Raw genomic sequence first — 26,214 nt, 5'->3', positions numbered from 1 at the left:
AAGCAATCGCCGAACTGTCCGACCTCCCCATGCTAGTTGAACGGGTCCGGACACACATAGCCGCGATCCGCATGCCTCCTCCACGGCCACATACCCACCCTCGCGTGTTCAGGCATGCGGCACTGGACTCTTGTGAGTTTGTTATGTTACGGGATGACACAGTCAAACCGGCATTACAGCCACCCTACTCTGGACCACATCAAGTAGTGGCTCGCAGGGACAATACTACGGACATTCTCGTCAGTGGTCGCCGGCAGACAGTTTCCCTCCAACGCGTGAAACCAGCCTGGACGATCGAAGAATCTGTAACACACCCCCCCAAGTCGAGTGTTCTTCCATCAGATGGTGACGACCCCGATCCCACACAGACCACCCACCCTCCTGCGTCCCACCATGATCGTATGTGCACCGAGCCTACACTTGAGGGTAACTCAGCGGTTGCGTACGATGATATTCTACCCTCGTTCCAAACAGGCACTGCGTGTGACAATCCACAACCTCAGGCTCAACCTCATGTTGCGTGTGACATTACACCATCCCAAGTGTTGGTACCCAATACCTCCAAAGAGTGTTCCAATGTTTCTCCTGAACTACATTACTTTTTGCCCCCACCCCCCCTAGTGCACCCTACATCCACTGCCGACGAAATTTGCATCGCAATCAACGCCTCTGAGTGCCAACGCGATGAGCTTTCCTTGCAGCTCCACGAGGGATCCATCCTCGTCCTCCGCCTAGGGGACACTTCACGTGGGTCCACCCTCACGTCACACATCACCATCCTGCGCACAGTCCCTATCCCAAATGGGGTGGATACGGCTGCCACAACGTTCAGCACCGACGGGATGCTCAAGATTCGCATCCCCCTCTCCGCCGGTACTGCAACGACATCTCCTGTGCCCGTCCAGTTCACGCGCGCAGGTCGACCAGTCGTGCAAACTCATGCTTAACTCTGTTTGGGTTCCCCTAGTCATCGAGACTGTGTGTGTGTACTCAGTGAAAGTGTACAACTACTGATTGAGGCTAGATGCTTCTTACAATTACTCTTTGTATATTATTGAACTTATTAATATGATTCTGAACTTTATTCATTTTGTTGTGGCGAAACATTTCTGCTGCTGTGTACCCATTGTGTTCTGGATTCATGGATTGGTCCTCACATTTTAAGCATCGGCCCTAATATTTTTTCATTGTTTTCTCTTTTTCTGAGTTAACATATCCTTACATACTCTGGTTTATGTGGCTGACTGATGTGCTGTATTCCCACTTGTGATTGAATGCATTCTCCTGGCCTGTAACCCTCACTGTGAGTTTTTCGAGTTGGCTCACTTGTACACTTAGGCTCTGAAATTTTTTTTCTTCTCTTTTGATGAATTTGAAGGTATGACTTTATAGATGTAAACTTGCAATTTGTAATTCTGGTACTTTACATTGCCTCTGCATTTATTTCTACAGTTCAGTGTTGTAATGTCGTAACTTTGACTGTGAATCATTGTCTTGGGACAGAATGTCCACAGATCTGAAAATCTGAATGCATGTCCTCATATATGTACAGATTATGACTTCAATAGCAGATATTTTTCTTACATTTTCTGTAATATGTTATGAATCAGATACTTCTATACATCTGAATTCTACTTTATCATGGTTAATATGCTTATACTTGTGATATTTACTATGTTTTTTGGCCCACTATTTCACTTTTGTATTATGTTCATTTACATTAGGTTATTATGGTAACATTTTTCTATAATATTTTATTATTAATTTTTATGTAACATTAACAGACACTTAAACCTCATTCATTGAAATGCTAAAAGACTCTTAATGATTACACTAGATTAGACCATTCTGTATGAAGCTAGAGCGTGTGAATTTTGCCCATAATTTTGGAAATTGTCACCCTATGTTAATTTTGCCATTTCACTTCTTAGATTTCACACTTATTTGGAATATAGACAAATTATAAGCAAGGAGAACTCTGTTTGTTGTAATCAGAAATTTATCAGATGCTATGTATTTCCTTCTACATCTTTTGCAGTTTTTTGTGAGCTAACCTATACTTATGTTCACAGAGAAGTGATGATCATACAACCTAAAAGTTTCTTGTAATTGTGGAAATTAACTTTGACAGTCTGTATTCTGTCTTTTGACATCATTTTGTGCATCATATGTCAAACCTTATTGCAGGTCACAAAATATTGTAAACACATTGTTTCCATATTATGTGAGGGGAATGTTGTAACAGGATATCCTCCTAAAGCATTACTTTTCTTCAACAGTAGTTGCCAATATCAGCATAATTTTTTGAATTTTGGACATGTCAGTATTATCATAGTTGCTTTTCTGAAAACTTTCGTGTAATTTTATGCACAATATGCTATGTTTCAAGCTAAAACTTATGACAGTGAATTATTTTATACAATATTTTAGTCTCCATGTTATAATTTGTAAGTGCTAGTTCCGAATGTACAGTTAAAATATTTTTTTTAGAGCATTTGATATTACTAATTACTGACACACATAAGATTACCCAATCCTGTACTGTTTACTGTGTTTATTTCTGGATTCATTTATGAAATAATAATCGAAATTAATAATGGAATGAAAAGTAATAGAAATTCATTTGATAAGAAAAATTGTGAACCATATGGAATATTGTTATTTCCACAGAGTCTGGGTAATGTAAGCATGCCACTGAAGTGGTCAGACATATTTTAGTGCAAAAAATGTAATTTTGGCATTGATATACTAAAATGTGAGAAAATATATTCATTTAAAAAAATGCTACAACCATAAACTTCAAATCTATTTTGTTCAGAGCGACCATGAGGACATGATGTGAGATTTTCAGCTTCAAGAATAAGACCCCTACACAAGAACAACTGGAGCCATCTCAACATGACAAGCTAAGTAAACTAGAAAGTCTATTGTAATCCTTCCTCCTGTCAAATCTTCACATAAGACTTTGCTTTTTATTTACTTGGACTGGACATTGTTTAATGTGGACAATAGATGGAAGGAGGAAGGAGGGGAGAGATTACCAGCTTTTATCTGCAGATTATAACCAATAAATTGTAGTCATTGTTCACATCTACTTGTAGAAACGTCTTACAATTAAAATGTGCTTCCAGAATCTCTTATCTTATTGTTATATAATCAATATGAAACCAAACAGTCTCTCCAGGTCTCTGCCATGAATACGACCTTGTTTCATTCTTTTAAACCAAGTATTTGTGGTGATTAAATCTGCTCTTTGATAAATTCTACCAGGTAGCTTCCTTTTTCATTCCTTTCATCCATTCCATATTCTCCTACTACATTTCCTTCTCTTCCTTTCAAGACTATCAAATTCCAGTCCCACGTGCAATTAAATTTTGCTCTCAAGTAACCATCTTAACAATTTCTTGTATCTTATCATATACTTTACAACCTTTTCATCTACTGTGATGCTAGTTGGCATTTAAGGTTTTACTACTGTGGTGGATGTTGGCATAGTGTCTGCCTTGGCTGTGAAAATGTATTTACTATGCTGTTCAAAGTAGCTTACCTGTAAACCTATTTTTATATTCATTGTTAGACCTACTCCTTCATTACTCATCATCTTATCAAGAATCCTGTTTCTAACGCCACTGAACTTCATTAATTCCCACTATAACTCCAAATTTTCTAACCTACCTGCCCAAAATCTGACTTACCATATTCCAACCTGTAGAGTGCAATTTTTGTTTTCCCAGATGATATCCTCCTGAGTAGTCTCTACCTTGAGATCCAAATGGGACCATTTTACCCTTGGAATAGCAACATACCCTCGGGAGGGGGCGGAGGGGGGGGGGGGGGGGGGGGGAACCAGCCACAGTTTCCCATTGCTTTCAGCCATTCACAGTACCAGCACAGCATGGCCATGTTGACTGGCCACACCAAGTACAAACCAGCTAAAACTCTTTTGACACAACAAAATGAATAAGTTCATAATCATATCAATAAGTTCAGTCATATGTAAAGAGTAATTAAAAGAAGCGTTATTGTAATCAATATTTAAATAATGCTGTTGGAAAAACAGTAGTGTATTGCTTAAATAACTATACAAGTTTGACAAGATATTAGGTATACATGCTGCATTCAGTTACTGTGTTATTGTGTTGAATAAGATAGTCCGACAGACATTTTCATAGTTAAAAAGATATTAGAAATGTAATAAATCAATAAATGAAATACATACAAATATGTTGCTTTCAGGGATGACAGTTATAGTGCAAGGCTATCATCTGAGATATCATTTGGTGAAACTGCATGAAACATTTAAAAGTTGTTAATACTGAGATTCATTGTGAAAATGTTTAGTCACTGTAAAATACTAACTTGTGTAGTTTTAAAGATATTGATAGTATTATTGTTTCACTGGACATGTCTCATTTTTCTGAGAGCTCTGATGTATTCAGATATGGTTTATTATGTAACTGAGATTTGTTGTACAATTTCTAAGAATTGTAAGAAGCTATATTCCAGACTGTCTCATACTCCACCATTTCTAGTGCATCTCCTACACACAGGCCATGCAAGCAATCAACATCCAAATGGCCAGCTTTGGGATTTAAACATTTTTGGCTATTCAGTGGCTGCTTTTGTCTGCAGGCTGACCAACAACATTCACTCCAGCTGGCCCGGCAGCATTGCAGTCAGGGCCCTGGGGACGCCTGTTAACATTCAGCTGCACAAACAAACTCACCTTACCTCTTATCAATTTTAGGTGTGTGAATAATTTGCCTACATATGCTAAACATGTATCAGCCTTTGAATTTATATAATTGTATATACATATTTGACTTGGTTGAGATTCCCACTTTCCCATTTTATGTTAGATGGGAGCTTGTTAAATCCTTTGCCCCAGAGTAAATAACTGCACAGTGAATTCTGGTCAAGGAGGCAAAATCAAAACTGTAATGCTAAAAATCATAGGTTTTATGTGTAAAAGATGTGGATTGGAACAGGCAGTTTGGTAGACCTGGAAAGACCACTTTACATTAGGAATCAGTAAATGGAAGTGGTAGCACCCAGAACCTTTGCCATTAACCATGATATCAATGTTCAGTCAAGATGGGTTGTGGTTTTGTGAACAATACACTGTTGCTGTGAAGACAATTTACAAACACTGTCAAAATGTGGGGACAGGACTTTCATCAAACTGGTGATATGGTGGAAAAGACTGGTGGAAGTGCAAAATGCAGAGACTGTTGTGAGAGTTGAAGAAGCTTTCAGCTGAAGTCCCATGTGTTCTGCACGCAAGCATGAGCTGCAAATTGACATATCAAATTGCAGTGTATGCCAAATGTTGCACATGGAACTTCAATACCATCCATACAAAATTCAGTTAGTGCAAAAACAATGTGGACAACCTTTCAAAGAGACTATGCTTTTTCTGGGAACTGTTGATGCTCATGATTGACAAGCCACACCTGTGTGACCACCCGATCATGAATGGTGATGCCAATTTTTGTGTGTCAGGCTTTGTTAAGAAGCAAAACTTTAGATTCTGGTCATATGAAAATCCTTAAATTCTTCACAAAATGCCACTTAAAAGTTAGTAAGACAATCACAGAAATGCTGTTACTGTGAATACAGGAAGTCTTGTTCAGATGCTGGTTGGACAACAACTCTGGAAAATGGTGACAGGAAGGATGTCCTGCCACCCCTTAAAATTAACATGCCAAGCCTGTTTAACCGTAACAGCAGACCCCCCAAGTCAGGATTACTGCATGGAAAGAGAGAGAGAGTTTCCAAGCTATTGATACAACTTCTGTGTACTGAACAACAACATTCTTTATTGTGCATGTATCAATCTTTGAACATCAAATTTATTCCATTATCAAAAGCAAGATGTTCTCGAACTTCCTGGCAGATAAAAATTGTGTGCCAGACTGAGTCTCAAACTTGGAACCTTTGCCTTTCGTGGGCAGGTACTCTACTGACTGCGCTACCCAATTATGACTGACGACCTGTCCTCACAACTTTACTTCCACCAGTACCTCGTCTCCTACCTCCCAGACTTCACAGAAGCTCTCCTTTGAAATTTGCAAGACTAGCACGCCTGGAAGAAATGATATTGAGGAAACATGGCTTGATATTGAAGAGACATGGCTTAGTCACAGCCTGGTTGATGTTTCCAGAATGAAATTTTCACTCTGCGGCAGAGTGTGTACTGATGTGAAACTTCCTGGCACATTAAAACTGAGTGCCAGACCAAGACTCAAACTCAGGACCTTTGGCTTTACCATGCAAGTGCTCTACTAACCAAGCTATCAAAGCAAGACTCACTACCCTTTCTCACAGTTTTAGTTTCAGTAGCACCTGGTCTCCTAGCTTCCAGCAGGAGAACTTCTGTGAAGTCTGGAAGGTAGGAGATTAGGTACTGATGGAAGTAAAGTGGCGAGGGTGGGTCAGATAATAGAGCTCTTGCCTGCATAGGGCAGAGGTCCCAAGTTTGAGTTTCGGTCCAACACACAGTTCTAATTTGCCAGCAAGTTTCATATCAGTTCACACTCCACTGCAGAGTGAAAGTTTCATTCTGGAAACATGTTATCAATTTGGAAAGAACATCAATCATGAACTAATTGCAACATTGTACACAGAATCTTCCATCTATTCATTGACTGGAAAGCCCCTTGGCAAAGAACTTATCCAGAAAGGTTCCATGGCATGGCGCATAGCATCATGGAGGCACATCATAAGGATGCCCCATGCCACTGCACAATGCTCCAGGATACCTCAGACATACAAATTCCCACCAAATGAAAATATCATCATGCTAACGTCAAATATCATGAATACCTCTTCCAAGAAAGAACATTTCCAAACCAGCTGAAACTTGCTAAAATTATGCCTTTCTACAGGAAGGGAGAGAAAACTAAACTGCAAGCCTTTTGCTATACTATCTGCTTTCTCAAAAATATTGGAACACTGTATGTCAATAAAACAGGAATTATTTTTAAATTGTAGCAACATAATCTCATTCTCCCAATATGGATTTTGGAAAAATACGTCCACCACACATGCTTTGTACACACTTTTGGAAAAAGTGCATAAGCTTTGTTGAGCGTAAACAACCTACTATAGGTATATTGGTTGATCAGTCGAAGGCATTTGACATGGTCGACCACTAGCTGCTCCTTATGAAACTCCAAAAGTATGGGATTAGAGTTGTAGCCCACAATTGGTTCTGTAGACACTTCAGTGAAAGAAAGCTATTTGTAGAAATAAGGAATTCTAAGACATCCAGTTATTGCAGGTCAGATTCACTACAATCATAAAATGATGTTCCTCAGGGGTTCATTCTCGTTTAAGGATCCCAGCTCCTTTCTGTACGCCAATGACATAAATATTTCTATAATCAGGTGAGGTGACATATTGCAAGATGCAGTCAATGAAACTACTTGTCAATTACAATCTTGGTTTGAAGCAAATATACAACTCATAAATACACAGAAAATCTTACCCCCTTCAGTGCAGTTATAGTTATTGGTGAAAATAACATTCTAAATAGGCAGGATACCAAATTTCTTGGTCTTGCCATCAGCAACACTCTAAAACTGGAAACCACATATTGAGGGTGTACTGCACCCTGTTCGAGTCTCTCTTAAGGTACAGCCTGATCTTCTGGGGAAATAGCTCTGGATCTTTTATAATTTTCAATCTACAAAAACAAGTGATAAGAATAATAACATTAAAAAAGAACTGTACACTGTTAACTGCTGCCCATACAGTTAAAAATCGAGACACTGCTGTGCCTCTGTATAACGGAATTGGCTTGTTTCACAGTACACCATTTGGAATCCCTCTACAGAAATGTAGACTGCCACACATATGACACCAGAAATAAAACCAAATTACAAATTATAGCTCACAACACAAAACTATTTGTGAATGGCATTACATTCATGGGCATTGAAATATATAACCACCTCCTATCAAACATCAAACAAGCAAAAATAAAAAAAATAATGAGGATTAAACTAAAGGAATTACTCTTAAGTCAGTGTTTCTAGTCTGTATATGACCTTTTTTCAAACACAATTTTAATTACTTATAATAAGCTGGATTCTGTTTTAATTGTAATGTAAAGCCTGTAATTCTTATCTGTGTGTGCACTATGTGAACAAAATACAAATAGAATCTCCAATAAGAACCCATCTGTATGGAATATTCTATGCAAAATATGTGGATTATTTCTTAGTAGTGTAAATTTTCATTTGTTATTAACGTGTATGTTTTTCTGCTTAGTAAGATAATTTAAACTATTGGACCTTATAGCTTTATGTTTCGTGTGTATCTCTTACATGTATTCTGCTACAGGAAGTATATTCCACCACGACCATCTCTCATCGTGCACCATCTTAATATAATTTTTAATTGACTTGCCCTGTATCATGATGTGCATTGTTGTACAAAATGTATGATCTACTGGACTAATAATAAATAAATAAATAAACTAACAAATGCCAATAATATGTTGTCTGAACCGAGTTCAAAATATCCACTCTAGTTCACTGCTGAGGGTACAAATGCTATCCAAAGGCTTGAATATTCTTAAAAATAACCACCTGTGCCCTAACACATGACCCCCCCCCCCCCATGATTAAGTAAGTGTGGGAAATATTCAACTAATTATTGGAATAACTAATTTATCACAAAACAAAGATTCATAACACATCTCTTATTTGTCTCTACTGCATATATTCTTTTCAACTAGCCAATTGTGTTAATTGTGGTGCCCACATCATAAATATAGTAGTTTTATGACCATTAAGTTTAAACTTGTATGTGACAATTATGGAGTATCCCTCAAACAGTGATTTGTATAAAATTTTAAGGTTCAGCAACACATCAGAGCTCAGTTCTTAAATATTATAACTCCCCCCCCCCCTTTTGTGATTACAACTTATTCTGTGTAAATTAACTTCTTCATTAGCTTTCCTGAAACACTGATTCAGATTCTTTAAGGACTGTAGGGGAACTCATGCTATGTAAAAGAATGTGTGCACGTATTTGTGCTGATGTCAACTTATCTTTATTACACAGCATAACAGAACAACAACTTACATATAGCAGGAAACAAAACACACAACAAAAACTTAATACAAAGAAACTGGCCCCAAAGATAAAGCAGATCGTGTCGTGTCAACTATTGACAGTCACTCTCACACAGACATTCTCCTCTAAAGTGTGGAGCAGCAAGTATGGCATGGTACTTAAACTTCATATCCCAGCTTGCACGAGTGCGGACAGTAGGGGGTTGAGTTCTATTGGATGGTATCACATGATGCAGCCAACCCAAGGGTGTGGCAGTTGGGACAATCACAGTTGTCTTACTCTGGAGGGATTGTTGACTTGGTGTGAGACATGCATGAAGTTGACTGTGGGATGGTGGGCAGAGTTGGCAGCACCCAAATGCTTTTTACTGCTCTATGGTGACTTTGGTCAGCTTTCACTGGAGGAGGATCTCCACTATGTGTATGTCTTGTTGTAGTGCTTGGTATGGGCCAGTGTAGTGTGGCTTCAGAAGAAGTCATACCAGATCTGTGCAAAGCATGACTTATGAACAATTATCGAGAGCATTGCGTATGAAAACCAGATGTGTGCTACATTGTGACATCAGAGTCACATGAAGGGTCTCTGCTTGCTTTCTGATTTGTTGCAAGAGGTGGGTTAGTTGTACCTCATTAGATAGTGGTGCAGGCTTGAGAAATTTGGCTGGGACGTATACTGGTTCACTAACTCCGACAATGAAAAGCCATGTCATCTTTTAAGAAAGCCCATAAACCCAACAAAATCAGTGACAATGCTCGAGTCCAAGAGTCTTCCTGGCATATCAGGGTAGCCCTTTAGGTGTGGTGTTATATTTTTACCAAACTGTTGCTGGGTAGGTCATAGCTGGTTGCCTGGTTACGCTGGAAACCACAAATTTGTGACAATTGCTGGAACAATGTGGATTCAAATTGGCACTGTAGTCAGTGGTAATGAAAAATGGACACCTGAAATGGGCCACCCAATTTTTCCTGAACGCTCCTGCAGTAGCCTCCATGGAAATGTCTCTGACCAGAATGGTCTCTGGTCACCTTGCGCAATTATCCAGTGCCATATATAAATACCTATTGACTTTGGAAGAGGAGAATCATCCAAACAAATCGATGTAGACATGCCTGAAATGAATAGTAGAAATGAGTAGTAGAAGTAGGGAATTGTCCTGTTTTTCCATGATCACTGAGGCCTGTTTCCCACCTCCTTGACATGCTTCTCATGGTCCTTATCATTTTCGGAGGATACCAAAATATTGTCTAGTTAGGCAAAACAATAAGATAACCCTCTCTATACACCATCCAAAAACCTCTGCCAAGTTAAGGCAACGTTTTTGAGCTCAAATGGCTTTACCAAAAATTCCAAAAGCCCAGAATGGGGTCGCCACTGCTGTTTTAGATATACCTGGTTTGGCCATGGGTATCTGGTTATAAGCCTTACAGCAATCCAACACACTGCATATGGTCAACCTGGCCAGTGAATGGGTAGTCTTGTGTGTACAGCATGGGGTATCTGTTTCAGCATGGATGCCACAAACCATTTTTCTTACAGGGGTGAGGTGTACCAGGGAGGATCACGGATCATCAGATGGCCAGGTGATTCCTTCTTGTAATGTTTCATCAAAAACAGCCCTCACATCATGTATGCAATCAGGTCTGGGTCTGCAAACATGAAATGAAACCGCTGGGCTTGGTGTCATCTGAGTGTGGCGCCCCATCTTGTGCCTAACCATGCCCCATTTTGTTCTGTGTCACTGTTGTTTGGGTGCTTCCACTGCAGGGGAACAGGTGGTGGGCTGTTGCTGTGCCTTCAACTGTTTTACAGTTGTCTAAGCCGTCTGCAGGTCAGACTCCTTCTTCAGCATGATTGTCTTCAGCTGGCCATTTTCTGAACGTAACTTGTTGGACATGTCTCTGTTTGTATTACCCTCCTCCTCCAAACTATGGATGGACACTTGCAGATTGTGGTAACAATGCTACCTCCAGCTTCTGTCATCATCTAGTGCAGGTGTGCAGGGATTTTCCACCCTTGGGCAGGTTTGAGAGCTCAGCTATCCCTGTATTTCAAGGATAATGTGGCCATCAGCAGAATTTACGAAGTACGCACTGTGTAATTCCACAGCCAATGCATGTTTCATCAAGAAATCAGTGCCCAGTACAGGTTGGTCAACATCATCCAGCACAAAGGGCCAGTTGCATTTCTTTGTAAATCCAGTGTCAACTACCAGTGTTTCTCATCCACATGTTTGAATGGCCAAGTCATTGACTGATTTCAATTGATCCTTGTCTGTCTGTCTGTCTATGGGAAAGGAATTAACAGGTAGGGTGCTGACATTCAATACAGTGTCAACCAAAAACATCCATGCTGTAGAGCAATCAGGGGTGAACAGCCTTTGTGAAGATACACATCTGACAGTTGTTAAAGTCAATCTGCATAATATAGACTTACACTGAAACAGGTATGTCTTGCTCTGTTGTGAGTTTAGGCACATGTGGTGCTCGTCAAGGTCAGCTGCACCTGAGGCAGGCCATGAGAGGCATTTGAGTGTGAACATGACACCTTGCACTTGATAGCTTGTGGGCCAAAACGCTTGAGGAACCAGCGATAATCAGTTTCATGGTATATATGTTGTGGGGCTGCATCAAGTGGCATGATCATGCTCATTTGTCCCCTATCACGAAATTATGTTTTGTGTAAGTGCTACAGTTGGCTCGTCAGTTGATCAGTAGTGGCATGGAGGAAGAAGAGATCTTTCTTCATTTCCAGTGGTCATTGGCCAGCTGTGACAGTCCAGGCTGGGGCAACCATGTTGGCTGGATTCATACAGGCTCAGGGGGATTTGATACTCGTGGTGGTTGTGGGGGCACCCATCGTGGTATATAAGTTGAGCAGGGCACGTGCTCTATCAGCCAATTGCAGCAGCTCACTTAATGGCTGACTCTTGTGTGCTATCAAGGTCAACTGTGCCTGCAGAGATAACTGTTGTTGCCAAATGCGCGAAAGTAAGGTGTCCGATAGCACACAAGGATTCACTATAGCACGTAAGTGCCTCCTAAAGTCTGAAGGCAACCTGATGCCATGTTTCTCGTGGTATAGTAGTTGTGATAGTCACTGATAGTCACTAATTTATAGATTTTGTACAGCAAGAGATTAATGCTGTCTTGAGCATGATGTAAGCTTGCTGTGGAGGGGGGTGTAAAATGATGCCAAACACCGCCGACGAAGCACGTTGGTCAAGGTTGCAGATCACCAAGATGAACTTTTTGAAATCATCTACTGTTTGTTGCTACAGAATAATGTTCTCCCTAACTGTGAACCACATCTCCAGGTGTTTGGGCATTGGCTTATTTCACTGTGTTCAGTATGTTGACTATGCGAGGCCGTATCTTGTGGAACTGTCATGGGAAATGACATGACCAGTGCGATTGGAAATATGTCAGGGATGGATTCAGTTTGAGATATAAGGTCCCATGACATCATGAATTGGGGAGTTTATTGTATTATGTCTGTTTCCTTCTTAATGTTGTGGATGGTACCATCGAAGTCATGGAGGATGTTTTGTGTGTAAGACGTGATGGTATGTGATGGTGCAGAATACATGTAAAGAAAAACTGTCCACTGCAACACCAATGTAGTTTCAAGGTCATCACTAATATAGGGACACTCACACTACATAAAAGAACATGTATGGATATTTGTGCTAATGTACACTTAGTTTTATTATGCAGCAAGACTGAGCAACAATTAACATCAAATGGGAAATGAAACACAAGACAAACAAGTAATTGAAAGAAACTGGCCGCCAAGATAATACACATGGAGTCCTGTTGTCTATCAATAGTCATTCCCACAGGGCCATTACCATTGTAGCAATTCACTGTGGTGTATAACATTTGCAGTGGGTCAACTTACACTATGTTTCTGCGTGTCTAATTAATCCCTTTCTTTATGGTATCTGACCATAACTAAATATTTACATGTGCGTTTCCATATACTTTTACTTCAATTTTCAATACAGGAGAAAAGTTTCGTCTCTTAATAGGAGGTAGGACCTAAGAACTAACTTACATTAATGTGATCATTAGTTCACTGAGGCTCCCACTGCCTCTGACAGTAGTATTATTTTACTGGAAATCTTTCGATCCAACTGGTGCCATGTGAAGGTTCATAAATTATTCTATCTCATTGATCAAAATCTGTAATCAGAACCAATTAGTCTACTTATAACCACTTCACCCAAGAAAACTATACAAAACCACACACAAAAATCATTTCTCCAAAAAAGTAGAGTCTTCCTACCCAATAAAAAGGATTGTTTCTATGGTCATAGATTATCAAACTACATGTCATAATTATAGTTTTGTTTCAAAGTTTTGTGAAATTTTGAAAGGTGACTGTTAATTAAAGGCCAAGTATGCCATTTACTGTGGATATTCTTTAGAGTGCAACAAAACTTAGGAACTCATAGAATCATAAGTATTAATAACTTCACATAAAGCAAAGAAATAATACTCTTATACAACAGCCATTGCACGAGTAATACTTATTATGTACCACTGCATGTACTTCAGCAACCACATTGTTACTTTATTGTACACCTTCCTACCCCACAATTTCTATAGAGACTGCTGTCTGCATCAGCCTCTCATCTCTACACTTTACCCTCATCACCTCCTTCCTTACAACAATTTATTTCAAATGCCACCAGTTAGCTTAGACACCTGGATTGTCAGACCCTAAAATACATTATATACTATCATCACCATCCAGTCACCAGCATTCACCTAAAAGCTATATGAAAATTAATGGAATTTTCAGTTCATTTGGTGTGTCTTTGTTTGTTTGCATATTTGTGTATGTACGTATGCGTGTATGCATGTGTTTACCAGTGAGAGTGTCTTACAGTCTCCACGACCACATGGCAGTGGGCCAGTGTGGTTCACCTTGAATACTGAAATTATCTATAAGTATTCAATTATAATTTTTTTGTAGGTGTATTGGTCATTATTGTTGCTTTGTGGTGTTGGCAGTCTTTTAATTAAAAACAGTTGTTCATTCGATGGATAAAGCTTATTTATCGACTTCTCACACATAGAAGTGGATTTATGGTTTTTCACTAAAACCGAGTCCCCCATCTTACACATTTTTGGGGTCCCTGTTTCCCACCTTTTTTTCCTCTTTCCTTGTCCTTTAATTAATAATTCCTTAATATTATTTCTCATCACACTTTGTCAGATTCCATTTACTTTGTGCCATTCTGATGGTTCAACTTCCTCTACTGGCCTCCCACTACTTTTATTAGAGGTATTTCAGTGACTGAATGGGGCCTTTTATTCAATATCCCCCCCCCCCCCCCCCCCACACACACACACACAAAATCTACCCCCTTAGAATGTTGGGTTGCACAATATGTGCGACGTAAATTATTTAGTTCATGCACAGTTCTCTTGGCCTTATTTCCGTGTGGGTGATAACTGGAAATGAATATGTGATTTACCATCTTCTCAGTCAGGAATTCATTAAATTGCTTAGCTGTAAACTGGGTACCATTGTCTGATAGCAAATTCATTGGTTTGCCAAAAAGTTTAAATTAAATATTCTTCAGCTTTGACATAGTGCAGTTGGTATCTTCTCAGAAGATACAACTCAACTAATTTTGACCAACATTCAGCCACAATAAAGATGTACCTCTTTCCTCCCCACTATCAACGCAGTGGATCATAGAAGTCCATGGCCACTGAATCCCATAATGCTTGTGGTATTATGGGGTGGAGCAAGGTGTGCATCTTTGATGACTGTGTTTTGACTTTCTGAAATGTACTGTCATGACTTCAGAGTCTTTCTAACTTGCCTAGACATGTTTCTACAATAAGAATACTTTCTCATGTCCATTATGCCCTTCTCTGGTCTGAAATGAGCATACCCTAAATGAATATACCAGGTTATTAGATCTTTTTACTCTTAGTAAACAATGGAAATTCCAGGTAGGAATGTCAACAATGTAGGAAAAGGCAGATTGTTACTTACCATAAAGAAGGTGCGTTGACAGAATGCAACATCACGTGGGACGCAAGCAGCAATCTGGAGTGGTTAGGGAGGGGGAAGGGGAAGGGATAATATATTAAGTAATGAAATTAGTAATTTAGACACTGGCATAAGGGTGCAACCTCTTTATTAAAAAAGATTTCAAAGATCAAAATTAAATTCAAATTTGGTTGTATTTCATCAGAATGTGCAGTTGTTACCAGGTAATGGAGAGAATAGTTGTAATTTGTTTGTACAGAGCACCAACTGTTGATATTAATGACTTTTTAAAAAGCTTAGAATCACTGCTGAACAAACTAATGCACAGAATGAGATGAGTAAGTCTAAAGAGTAATTCTGTGTGGTGATTTTAAAAAAGACTTTGCAATAGAATCAGAGCAAAAACAGATTTACTGAGCCTATTTAACAGAAACACTAGACACATGCTTTGGGGACCACTTAGCACAAAATCTTACTCTTCACTTAGAAAATCAACCTAACTCAAGAAACAGTTCAATAAACACCAGTAGCTGCCACAGTGATGATGATATAAACTGCTTTAACCATTGCTTGAGCAAAGAAAACTGGGAATAAATATATACAAACATTCAAATACTGATGACGAATTTGATGGCTTCTTTAGCTACTTTACTTATACCTTTGTAAAACAAATATCTGCAAACAAAAAATGTTACTACACAAAGTGTCCAAACAGAACACACCTCAAGAGTTTGATATGTATTTCAGATCCTATAAGAAAATCCTCAACAGACTCATTAACAGGCAAAAATAATAGCAAATAACAGAAACATGAAAAACTGCAAAAACAAAATAAAAGCCATATGGAATATTGTAAGAAGGAAACAGCAGCAAAATATCCAGAATTCCAAAGTATTAACCTCTCAGAAAGATCAGACCTCAGAAAAATTATATGGTCAGACCCCAGAAAAATAACTCATACTTCTCACAAGTATCAGAAAACCTCATACAGTAAAACTCAAGTGTGCAGTGATGAATCAGTTCAGATGGAGGTCTAACGATAAAACTCTCTTCCCATACCCAACTTGTGCTCAAATCGCAACACTCCTTTGATATAGACAATACACGTGACTTTATTAAGAAATGTGTTCCCTTCACAGTCAATCTTCTAGTCGGCATCTGCAACTGCTCACTCTCAAAGGGTCTATTCCCAAAAAAGTTGAAAACAGCCAAAGTACAACCACTCTACAAGTTGCAAAATAAAGGAGAAAATCTGCTGTAAGAGATTAATAAACATTACTGGAAAAAAAAAACTACTTTTTAGACTGTCAGCCTGGTTTTTGTGAATGCAGGCCTACTGAGACTGCCATTCCCGAATAAAGCTTTAAGTGCACTTGACAAAAAAGAGCAATTTTTCTAAACCTCTCAAAGGCATTTGATGTCACCATTCAAAACATCTTGCTTACCAAATTGGAGTGTGTAAGTAGTAGGGGCCCAGCTCATGAATGGTTGAAATCTTACCTACAAAATAGAGCAAATTTGTGAACCTACATCCAAGAAGGGAATAACAGGAAGACCTGTCACTCAGAAAAACTGTGTATTAAGCATGGTGTATCACAAGGCTCTATTCTGGAACCAATTTTGCCTTTGTTCTATGTAAATGACCATGAACCAACCAGCCACATCACGAGTATATTAAATTTGCTGATGGCACAAATGGGTAAGTCAAAGGAAAGACCCAGTAAGAATTGCCAACTTAAGTCAAAACATGCGCCTCAGACATTACAAAATGGTTCTTTGCAAACAATATAATGGTAAATATCTAAAAAAACAGTTACTATGAATCTACACAAAATACAGAATAAGCATCTGTTAGCCCCATCTGTAGAGTTATCCACCAGAAATTTAAAAACAGTAAATGCTATGAGGAATATGGATCCTGGAGGTCTGAGATGGGTTGAACATACAAAATATGTAATCAAGAAACTGAACACCATGTGTTACTGCATAAAAATTTTTTCAAGCTGCACATCAAAGAAAACAATAAAAAGTGTGTGAGGCGTAGCGCCATATAACGATCCTGCCTTGGAGGCGGTTAAGTGGGAGATGTATCTCAGAGCTGAATAGTGACAGAAGGTGACGCAAGACTGGACGCACACGTAGTTTATGTATCAGCCGATAGAGGACAGTATTGGATAGTGGGACTTAGAGAGCCTGTATACAGAGAGAGTGGCCATTCATGAAGTTGCCCATGATTGGTTGATTAGCAGTGGCAGAAAAATGGCGCCAAACGTCTCTAGCGCTTCCTACGTTCACCATGCTTTTGCGTTTAATTGAAGTTTAGAGGACTTTTGGAAACAATTAAAAGGTATTTGAATTATTGAGAGACTTGTTATGCGTTGTGCATGCATGTTCAATTTAGTTGTATATCGTTTTTAGTACGTAATTAGTGTTTGCAATCTTAAATATGAGTTGAAATAATGAAGCGTTTTGTGATGAAGTCGGTAGGCCTACATGTTTGAAGTAAACACATTACTAATTGTACAGTATTGTTTTTGACATCTGTAATTCATTCTGCAGACGTTCAGAAACAATGCCAGGTTATGCTGCATTTGGTTGTTCCAATAGAGGCGAAGGTGGATTTCGCATGTTAGCATTTCCACGCAATGAAGAAAGACGAAAGCAGTGAGCAGTCACAGTCAACGGGGCTGACATAAATCAAACAGGAGCCTTGTGGAAACCAACCAAGTACTCTTATCTATGCGAAGTAAGTCATTTTTGCTTTTTCCTACATATAAGACAACTGGCAATACACATAGTTAAATTTGAAAACAGACCTGTAAATTGGCTGTGTGAAAATTATTATAACACATTATTTTTATAAACAAAGGCATTTAATGAAGGATTTCGCCATATTGTCTTGTGCTTTTGATTCGGTGAGTGTGTACTCCACTACTGGCCATTCAAAAGTCCCGCCCGCAGTTTGGCAGAAAAATGGCCGCCATATCATCCGGTTGGCCACCCTCTCCCTATACAGCCTCTCTAGGGGGACTGTGATTTTAGTTTCAACTGTGCCCACTAGAGTGCACTAAAGTAATTGAATGTTTTTCATAAACTATTCTAGTATTTTCATAAAGTGTTATTATGTCTTTTTGTGTATGTAAAATGTTATAAATGTGTTTTAGCAGTATGAATGATGTGCGAGTGTGGATTAAGGTTAATTGAAGATAATTCTTTAACAATTTATGTAGTAGGATTTAGTGTGGGAACATTTCAAAGAAGTATGGATATGGAAAAAGGGGATTTTTGTAGAATAGATTTTTAAAGTAAGTTTATGGTAAAGGGAAAGTTAATTCAGGTATAAATAACAATAGTAAATAACTTTAAGCATAAGCAAAACTTCAGCATATTAGATAATTACGTCGGTAGAAAGTGCAGTCTTGAAGTTTACTATTTTGTGATTGGTTATGGATAAAAAGTGCGGACTGACGCGGGAGAACATTGTTTTGCTATTGGCTGTTAATTAAACTGACCAATGGTAAAGCAATATTCTTCGTGCGCCTTTCTCTGCTGGTATTCTGAAGGAGGGGTCGAAGCCTAGCCATGAAAGAGATCGGACGTGTGCAGTATTAGTTCCGATGGAAATGATAAGTTGCCTGATATAGAAGTGTTTCATACATCAAAAGTATTGGAAAGAGACGGAATAATTATTCCAATGTGTGTGTAGAAATTTTGGAATTTTTAAGTGAATTTTGTGACTAGATAAGACATGTATTCCGCGTGGCGTATTGAGCAGGTAGGTGGCTAAAAACTGTGACTGCATTTGGTACCGACAGACTTAATATTTGGTGAGCATTATCGATCTAAAACAATCAGTATTTTTGTAGCTATTACGTTTTTGGGAAATTTAACACCATATACTTGCTAACGTGAGTGAAAGGGATTGTGAATGACTGTGTTAAGACTAGCACGGGCTTGGCAGTGATACTTGTTTACCTAAGTTTCAGAATATATTAATTGAGGGCAAAATTTCCAAACTTTCATTTCGTGTTTCTCCCAAAATGTACATTAGTGACTCAAATTGCAGCCTGGTTCACGTCAAAGTACAGTATGTTTCACTCGGCTTTCCTACTGATGATCTGCTGAGACAATGTTCACAGGTAGGTGCAGGTCCATTGTAAAGGGATGGAAAGAACCGCGCCGCCGCATGTGTAATTTGCCAAAGCAGAATCCCTACTGCGATAACTGCGGAAACTTGAGTGCCAGAAACAGTTGTTTCACAACCCAAAGAGAATCATCCTGCCATGGTACAGAAGTTTGTGCAAGCGTTTATTCAAAAAACTTCAAGTCCTTCCATTGTTTATGTATCTTGCAAATATTACTTTCTATAAGAAAAACCTTAGACAATAATAAACAACTTGCAGGGTTAGAAACCAGCGTATTCACTTATATAAGTCAAGATGAATCCAACATTCAAATACAACACTGAAACAAAACAAACATTTCCAAGCAGGAAATAAGCTGTATAACAAACAGCTTTGTGATGTCAAAATCATCAAACATTTCTTGTGTGTGTGTGTCTGTGTGTCTTTCTTTACTGATGAAGGCTGTGGCCGAAAGATACATGTGAGTGTCTCTTAATCCTCCCTGTCAGCAACTTGATGTGTATTCCTTAGGGTAAGTAGCCATCTATCATTTCCTGCATTGTTAATGTTGTATAGATATAGAGTATATTGTTCTGAACAATATTTTGCACAAATTGCATAAAAGGAAATGGAATTCTTATACCATTAGTAATGTTAGTCTTAGTATGGAGTTAAAACAGATACAACCATGTTCATTGTACTGAGAGTCACACGATGTGATGATGCAGGGCTAATTTCTATATCAGTTATTGCAGCAACAGTGTATGAAAAGTGTCCACCTGAGTTTGTTACTTTTGAGTATTATGTAACAAATGCAATGCTTACATGTATGATGTTATTTTTTTTTGAGAACTTAAAATGTGTGTATTTGTTTGTTCTTTATGTTTCATGAGGGACACAGCAGTTGAGCAGCAGCTGAAGGAGTCTTCAACCTTGTATGAAATGTTCATGTCACCAGAGGTACACTTCAAAAAGCCAACAGCCACACATAGGAAGAAGATTTTGGAAGCTTCCCTTAGATCTTTTGGCCTTTATTAATAAAATAATGTAAAAATTATTTCAAACTGAAAAATGAATTGGTGTATTTGTATTTGATGATGAACTACAGTTTCAAATAATGAAATTTATTCTTCTTAACTGTAACAGGTATACAAGTAGTAAAGTGACATATGAAAATTTGTACCAGATTGAGACTCGAACCCAGATTTCGTGCCTATTGCGGGATGTCACTTTACCACTTAGGCTATCCAAGTACCCTCTTCGAACTGGCCCAAACTTCCATATGTCACACACTTGTCTATTTCTTCCCACAGATTATTAATTCATTTACCTACACTCCCACGTCTCACAATTTCCATGCAGGTTTTAGAATCAGGTCAATGAGATGTCATAGACTATCATCATTCTCGTTACACACCTATTTCTTCTCATAGATTATTACAAATATATATAAAATGAACACATGTCTGTGACAAAAAATTTGAATATAATAGTCTATTACTTCTCATTGTTTTAATTCTAAAACTTCTTGGGAATCATGAGGTGCACATGTGTGTATAAATGAATTAACAATCCTTGAGAAGAAATAGATAGGTGTGAGACATTTGGAAGTTAGGGTAGGTCCAAGGAATGTGCTTGGATAGCCATGTGGTAAGACAACCACTCACAAGAAATGGGAAATCTGGATTCGAGGCATGGTATGGCACAAATTTTCATATGTCTCTTTAGCTAGTACATCTACAACTATCGCAGTTAAGCTGAATTTCAGGAATAAATTTCAAGGTGAAGACAGGTCCGTTGTGACAAAAATGACAAGACCATTTAGCTTCATGTGCCATTTCTTATGTATTAATTGATTAACTAAGTTTGTTGGTATTAACTAGCTCTGGCTAGCTAGTTTGTATTCGTTAGTTCCATAATTCCATCTTTTTCACTTTTTGGGGCTAAATAAACAGAAAAGACTGATAGAACTGAGTGCTATAATAGAGCTAGTAAGAGCTAGGGCTTTTCTATTGTGAAACGTGGTTGGGCCTAATGTTTAACACTAAGCGGCTGAATATTGTGTCCTGTACTCTAAAGGATTATATATCTGAACCTTCATAGTCCTAGACCAAATATTTTACATTAATCAGCCAGAACTTTATGACCGCCAACCTACTATCAATATAAACCCATCCAGGCAATAGCAGCATCACCTAGTCAGGAATTATTGTTTATCAGACATTTGCACAGTGCATGTAATATCAGTGAGTGTGCTGCCCATATGTAGAATGGGGAAGACAAGCGATCTATCTGAGTTTGACCAAGGGAAGATTGTGATGGCCCGGAGGCTCAGCATGAGCATTTTGGAAACTGTTATTGTGTGTTTGTGGAGTGCTGTGGTGAATATCTTCAACTTATGGTGAAACTGTGGTGAAACCACTCCCAGATGTTATGAGGTTTGGTGGCCACCCCTCATTACAGATGTCAGACATCTTAGGCAGGCAGTCTGGTAAAACAGGACAGGTGGCAAACTGTGGTGGAACTAACATCAGACTTCAGTGATGGGCAGAGTAATGGTGTATCTGAACACACAGTGCATCAAACACACATAATGATGGGCCTCCACAGCCAATGGCCCATGCATGTGCCAATGTTAACACCACAACATCAGCAACTATAACTAAAATGGGCATGTGACCATTGGCAATCTCGATACCATTTTCATCATGCCGATGGGAGGGTGCAGGTCTGTCATCTTCCAGGGGAAAAGCTCCTTGTCACCTCTACAGCAGGATGGAGATAAGCTGCTTGTGGCTCCATTATACTCTGCGGAACATTCACGTGGGCATTTGTGGGTTCTATGGAGCTTGTGTAAGGCACGGTGATGACCAAGGAATATCATACACTGGTTGCATACCATGTACACCCCATAATGATGATCCTGTTTCTTGATGGCAGTGGCTTTTTTAAACAAAATAATGTGCCATGTCACAAGACCAAGAGTGTGATGGAGCAATTCAATGAACACAGTAGCAATGGGAATTCGGTGACTTGTATGTACAGATATGGTGCCATCTTCCTCCAGCAACATATAAAGGCTTCATTTCTTCCATGCTACAATGCATCGCTGCTGTTATCCGAGCTAAAGGTAGACATACCAGCTATTAGGTAGGTGGTCATAAAGTTCTGGCTGGTCATTGTATGAGGTCTGATCAAAAAACTCTAGAACATTCGCAATTTCGTGCCAATGGTATATTGGAGTAAGATGCATCAGCATCCCTGCACACACTTGTGTTTAATTTGTATCTGCCAAAAGTTTCATTGCTGTATGCCCGTTAGTTGTTGTTCAGTGCTGTATCGAGTAGAATGTTGTGCCACACGGTTTGCAAATTTCAAGATGGTGGAGTTAGAGGAGCAATTCTGCATTAAATTTTGCATGAAACTCTGGATGATGCAGGAAGCCTATAGTGATGAGAGCTTAAACCATGCTTCGTGTTATGAATTGTTCATATGGTTTAAAAATGGCTGGATGGGAGTTAAAGAATACCATCGTTCAGGACTCCCTTCAATGTCTACTGACAATGCTCATGTCAGGATCATCAACAAAATTGTGTGCGACAATCAAAGACTGACTGTCTGAGAGACTGCAGAAGAATGCAACATTTCACTTGGACCATGTCATGAAATGTCTTGGAATGCATCATGTTGCTGGCAAGTTCATCCCACGGGTCAAGACCAGAAAGACCTTCAGCTTAAAATCTCTGAAGAGTTTTTGGATCATGCAAATGAGAATGAGATGTTTCTTAAGAGAATCATAACTGGTGATGACACGTGGGTCCGTGATTATGGTGTTAAGACCAACATTCAGTCTCCACAATGGGTCAGAAAAGGTTCTCCAAGATCAAAAAAGCTTGTCAGGTCAGATCAAATGTCAAAGCCATGCTAATAGTTTTCTTTGATGTTGAAGGTTTAGTTCATCATGAATTCATGCCACAAGGACAAACTGTTTATCAATGGTAGTATTGGGATTTGTTGTGATGATTGTGAGAAAATGGGAGACGGAAACAGCCTGAAATGTGATGAGACAATTCATGGCTCTTGCATCACGATAAAGCACCCACACGTTCATTCCTGTTGGTGCATGACTATTGCACAAAAAACGAAATCGCTGTGCTGCCTCATCCTCCATACTTTCCAGACCTGCAGACTTTTTCTATTTACAAAGTTGAAAACCCTCTTGAAAGGACAAATATTTGCAATGATAGATAGAATAAAAGAAATTTGCGTGATCCAGTAAGGGGCACACCAAGACTGCGTCTGGAAGTGAAAATGGCATTGAGAGTGGTGTATAAATTGTGGAGGAGAGCATTTTGGAGACTATGCATGATAAGTAAAAGGCAAGCACAGAAAAATTTTGTGGATGAAGTTCTGGAATTTTTTGAACAGACCTTGAATGTATTACACAATAAGTATGGAAATTTTGGAAGAAATTATTTTGATGACTTTAAACTCTCATTCATTTAGGTAATTATACATGTAAGCTTAATGCAATAAATCTTCTGTTACTGTTACCTTCTGCAGCCTAGTTTACTAAAAATGCCTTTTCATAATCATTGTTTGAGGTGAACAATATGCAGGACACATTGCTAAATATCACTGAAAATTTCACCTGTGTGTGTGTGTGTGTGTTTGGTTGCAGTTTCTGCAGCAACAAACATAGTGAAAACCTTCTGCATTCTGTCTAAAATATTAAGACACAGTTTTCATTGAAATAATGACTGGAAATTTATAAGGTGGATCCATTATGATATTACCACCTACATCTTTGTACAACTGGTTTTTTACATGCACATCTTTCTTGTGAATCAGTCCTCAGGTTCTTTAAGCTGCCTGCTTTTTTGGGAGCAGCTTTATAACCAAGTGTTTCAAGACAAGCACAGTAATCATCACTTTTTGTATCTCCCCCAGGAGTCATGTTTCTGATTAATTTGTTGGCATCAGCAGAAAGTGTTTCCTGCTTCCTTGTGTTTTCCTCAATTTGTTCCACCTTTTGCTGATTTTCATTTTCCTGGTCGGCTCCTGCTGAAACATGGGACTTCTTTGACAATCTTGAGGCACTTTGGACACTTTCTGGTTTAATTTCTTTGGCTGAACAATCATAAGGACACTTCCATTGAAATATGGCACCATCTGCACTCACACTCACAATATATGTACCATCAGGTGAAAATCGAACTGCAGTAATAACTGCTGCATGACCTGTCCCAACATGGGTCGTGTTGCCCTCTTTGTATCTCCAGACCTGAAACATAGTTGTAGTAACAGACTATTTGGAATTTACTTTGTAACAACCATTGTACTATATGATAGGTAGGCACAAAATTTTAACTATCATTTAGAAAACAAGAAATTATATCTTCAATTTCTTTGTTTATTTACAGGCACCTGTCAACATTCCTAATACACTTTGAAAACTCAGCATCACCATACTGCAGCATGCATCTAGAGGAGCCAAATAACTAAAAATAAAAATAAATGGTGCAGTCTTTTTATAAAATGGTGTACTGTATGGTAATTTGTTTCTACACTGATGCTGACATTTGACACTGCAGGCTGTTAATGAAGGATCAGGCCTATGAAATAGATTCACAGATATTTGAGTGGCACGACTTTTAAGTGTTAGAGCCCATTATGATGTCCTGGATGATGAATGTTCATCAGAGACAAGAGTATCACCAGGCATCACCCAGCAATGTGTGATAAGACCACTCTGATTTCTCTATACATAAATGATCTGATGGATAGGGTGAACAGCAGTCTGTGACCATTTGCTACTAACTCTGTGCTGTTTGGGAAAATGTCATCATTGAGTGAATGTAGGATGATACAAGGTGACATAAACAGAAATTATATTGGCTGTGATGAATGCTCCATTTGTGAGTGAAAATTATCCATGAAGTTCACACTGATGTTATCATATGACTTGTAATCTTTTGTAACAATGTTATGAAAAGGATAGTTGCTACTCACCATATAGCAGAGATGCTGAGTCACAGATAGGCACAACTAAAAGACTGTCATAAAATAAGATTACAGCCAACAAGGCTTTTGTCAAAAATAGACAAAACACACACACACACACTACCAAGTGTGGCTTCAGCTGTCACAGATCGTGGTCATGTGTGGGAGAATTACACTCAGCGCACACGTTGGTTGGTTGGTTGGTTTGGGGAAGGAGACCAGACAGCGTGGTCATCGGTCTCATCGGATTAGGGAAGGATGGGGAAGGAAGTCGGCCGTGCCCTTTTAGAGGAACCATCCCGGCATTTGCCTGGAGTGATTTAGGGAAATCACGGAAAACCTAAATCAGGATGGCCGGATGCGGGATTGAACCGTCGTCCTCCCGAATGCGAGTCCAGTGTCTAACCACTGCGCCACCTCGCTTGGTAGCGCACACGTGTGTGTGTGTGTGTGATCTATTTCTGCCAAAGGCCTGTAGCTTATAGTCTTTTAGTTGTGCCTATCTGCAACTCAGCATCTCTGCTACATGGTGAGTAGCAACTACCCTTTTCATAATATTATTACATTCCAGCCTAATTTTTCCATTGTTTGATCTTGTTCTTTTTTGTTGTTGATGTGATTTTTTTGTGACAAAAGCCAAATATCTTTTATTTTAATGTAAAATTTTGACACAATATGAGTATGTAACAAGTAACTGTGTACTCTTGGCTTTTAGTGTATTATCTGCATCTGCTTTTCCTATTTTACTTGAAAACTTTTGTAACCAACGTGCAATTTCTATGTATCACTACCTCCTTCTGAAGAAGATAATTTTATAACTATTGAAAACTAGGTCAAAGGTTCTAATTAACCTGTGTTACACAAATGGTTGGCCGGTTTTTTCAATCCTTTCCAAAACCATTTCTCATTGATTTTAAGATTCTTGTTTTTAAATCCTTCCAGTTTTTTCATTAAAACTGATGTTTGTCATTGTTGCCTGCAGAATCCACCTAAG

General features: G+C 38.8%; 1 protein-coding gene across 1 annotated transcript in view; it reads right to left on the bottom strand.

The window, feature by feature from the left end:
- Positions 1-24,009: 24,009 nt before the first annotated feature.
- LOC126235121 (cilia- and flagella-associated protein 52-like) overlaps positions 24,010-26,214 on the bottom strand; it is a 229,927-nt gene continuing 227,722 nt past the window's right edge. Inside the window, exon 15 of the mRNA XM_049943854.1 lies at positions 24,010-24,501. Within this exon, the coding sequence (XP_049799811.1) occupies positions 24,010-24,501 (492 nt within the window). The remainder of the gene's footprint in view (positions 24,502-26,214) is intronic.

This window comes from Schistocerca nitens, chromosome 2 (assembly GCF_023898315.1).
Source record: "Schistocerca nitens isolate TAMUIC-IGC-003100 chromosome 2, iqSchNite1.1, whole genome shotgun sequence".
In the NCBI taxonomy this organism is placed as follows: domain Eukaryota; kingdom Metazoa; phylum Arthropoda; class Insecta; order Orthoptera; family Acrididae; genus Schistocerca; species Schistocerca nitens.
Note: the sequence above shows the minus strand (reverse complement) of the source record. Positions and strands in the feature narration are given on the sequence as shown.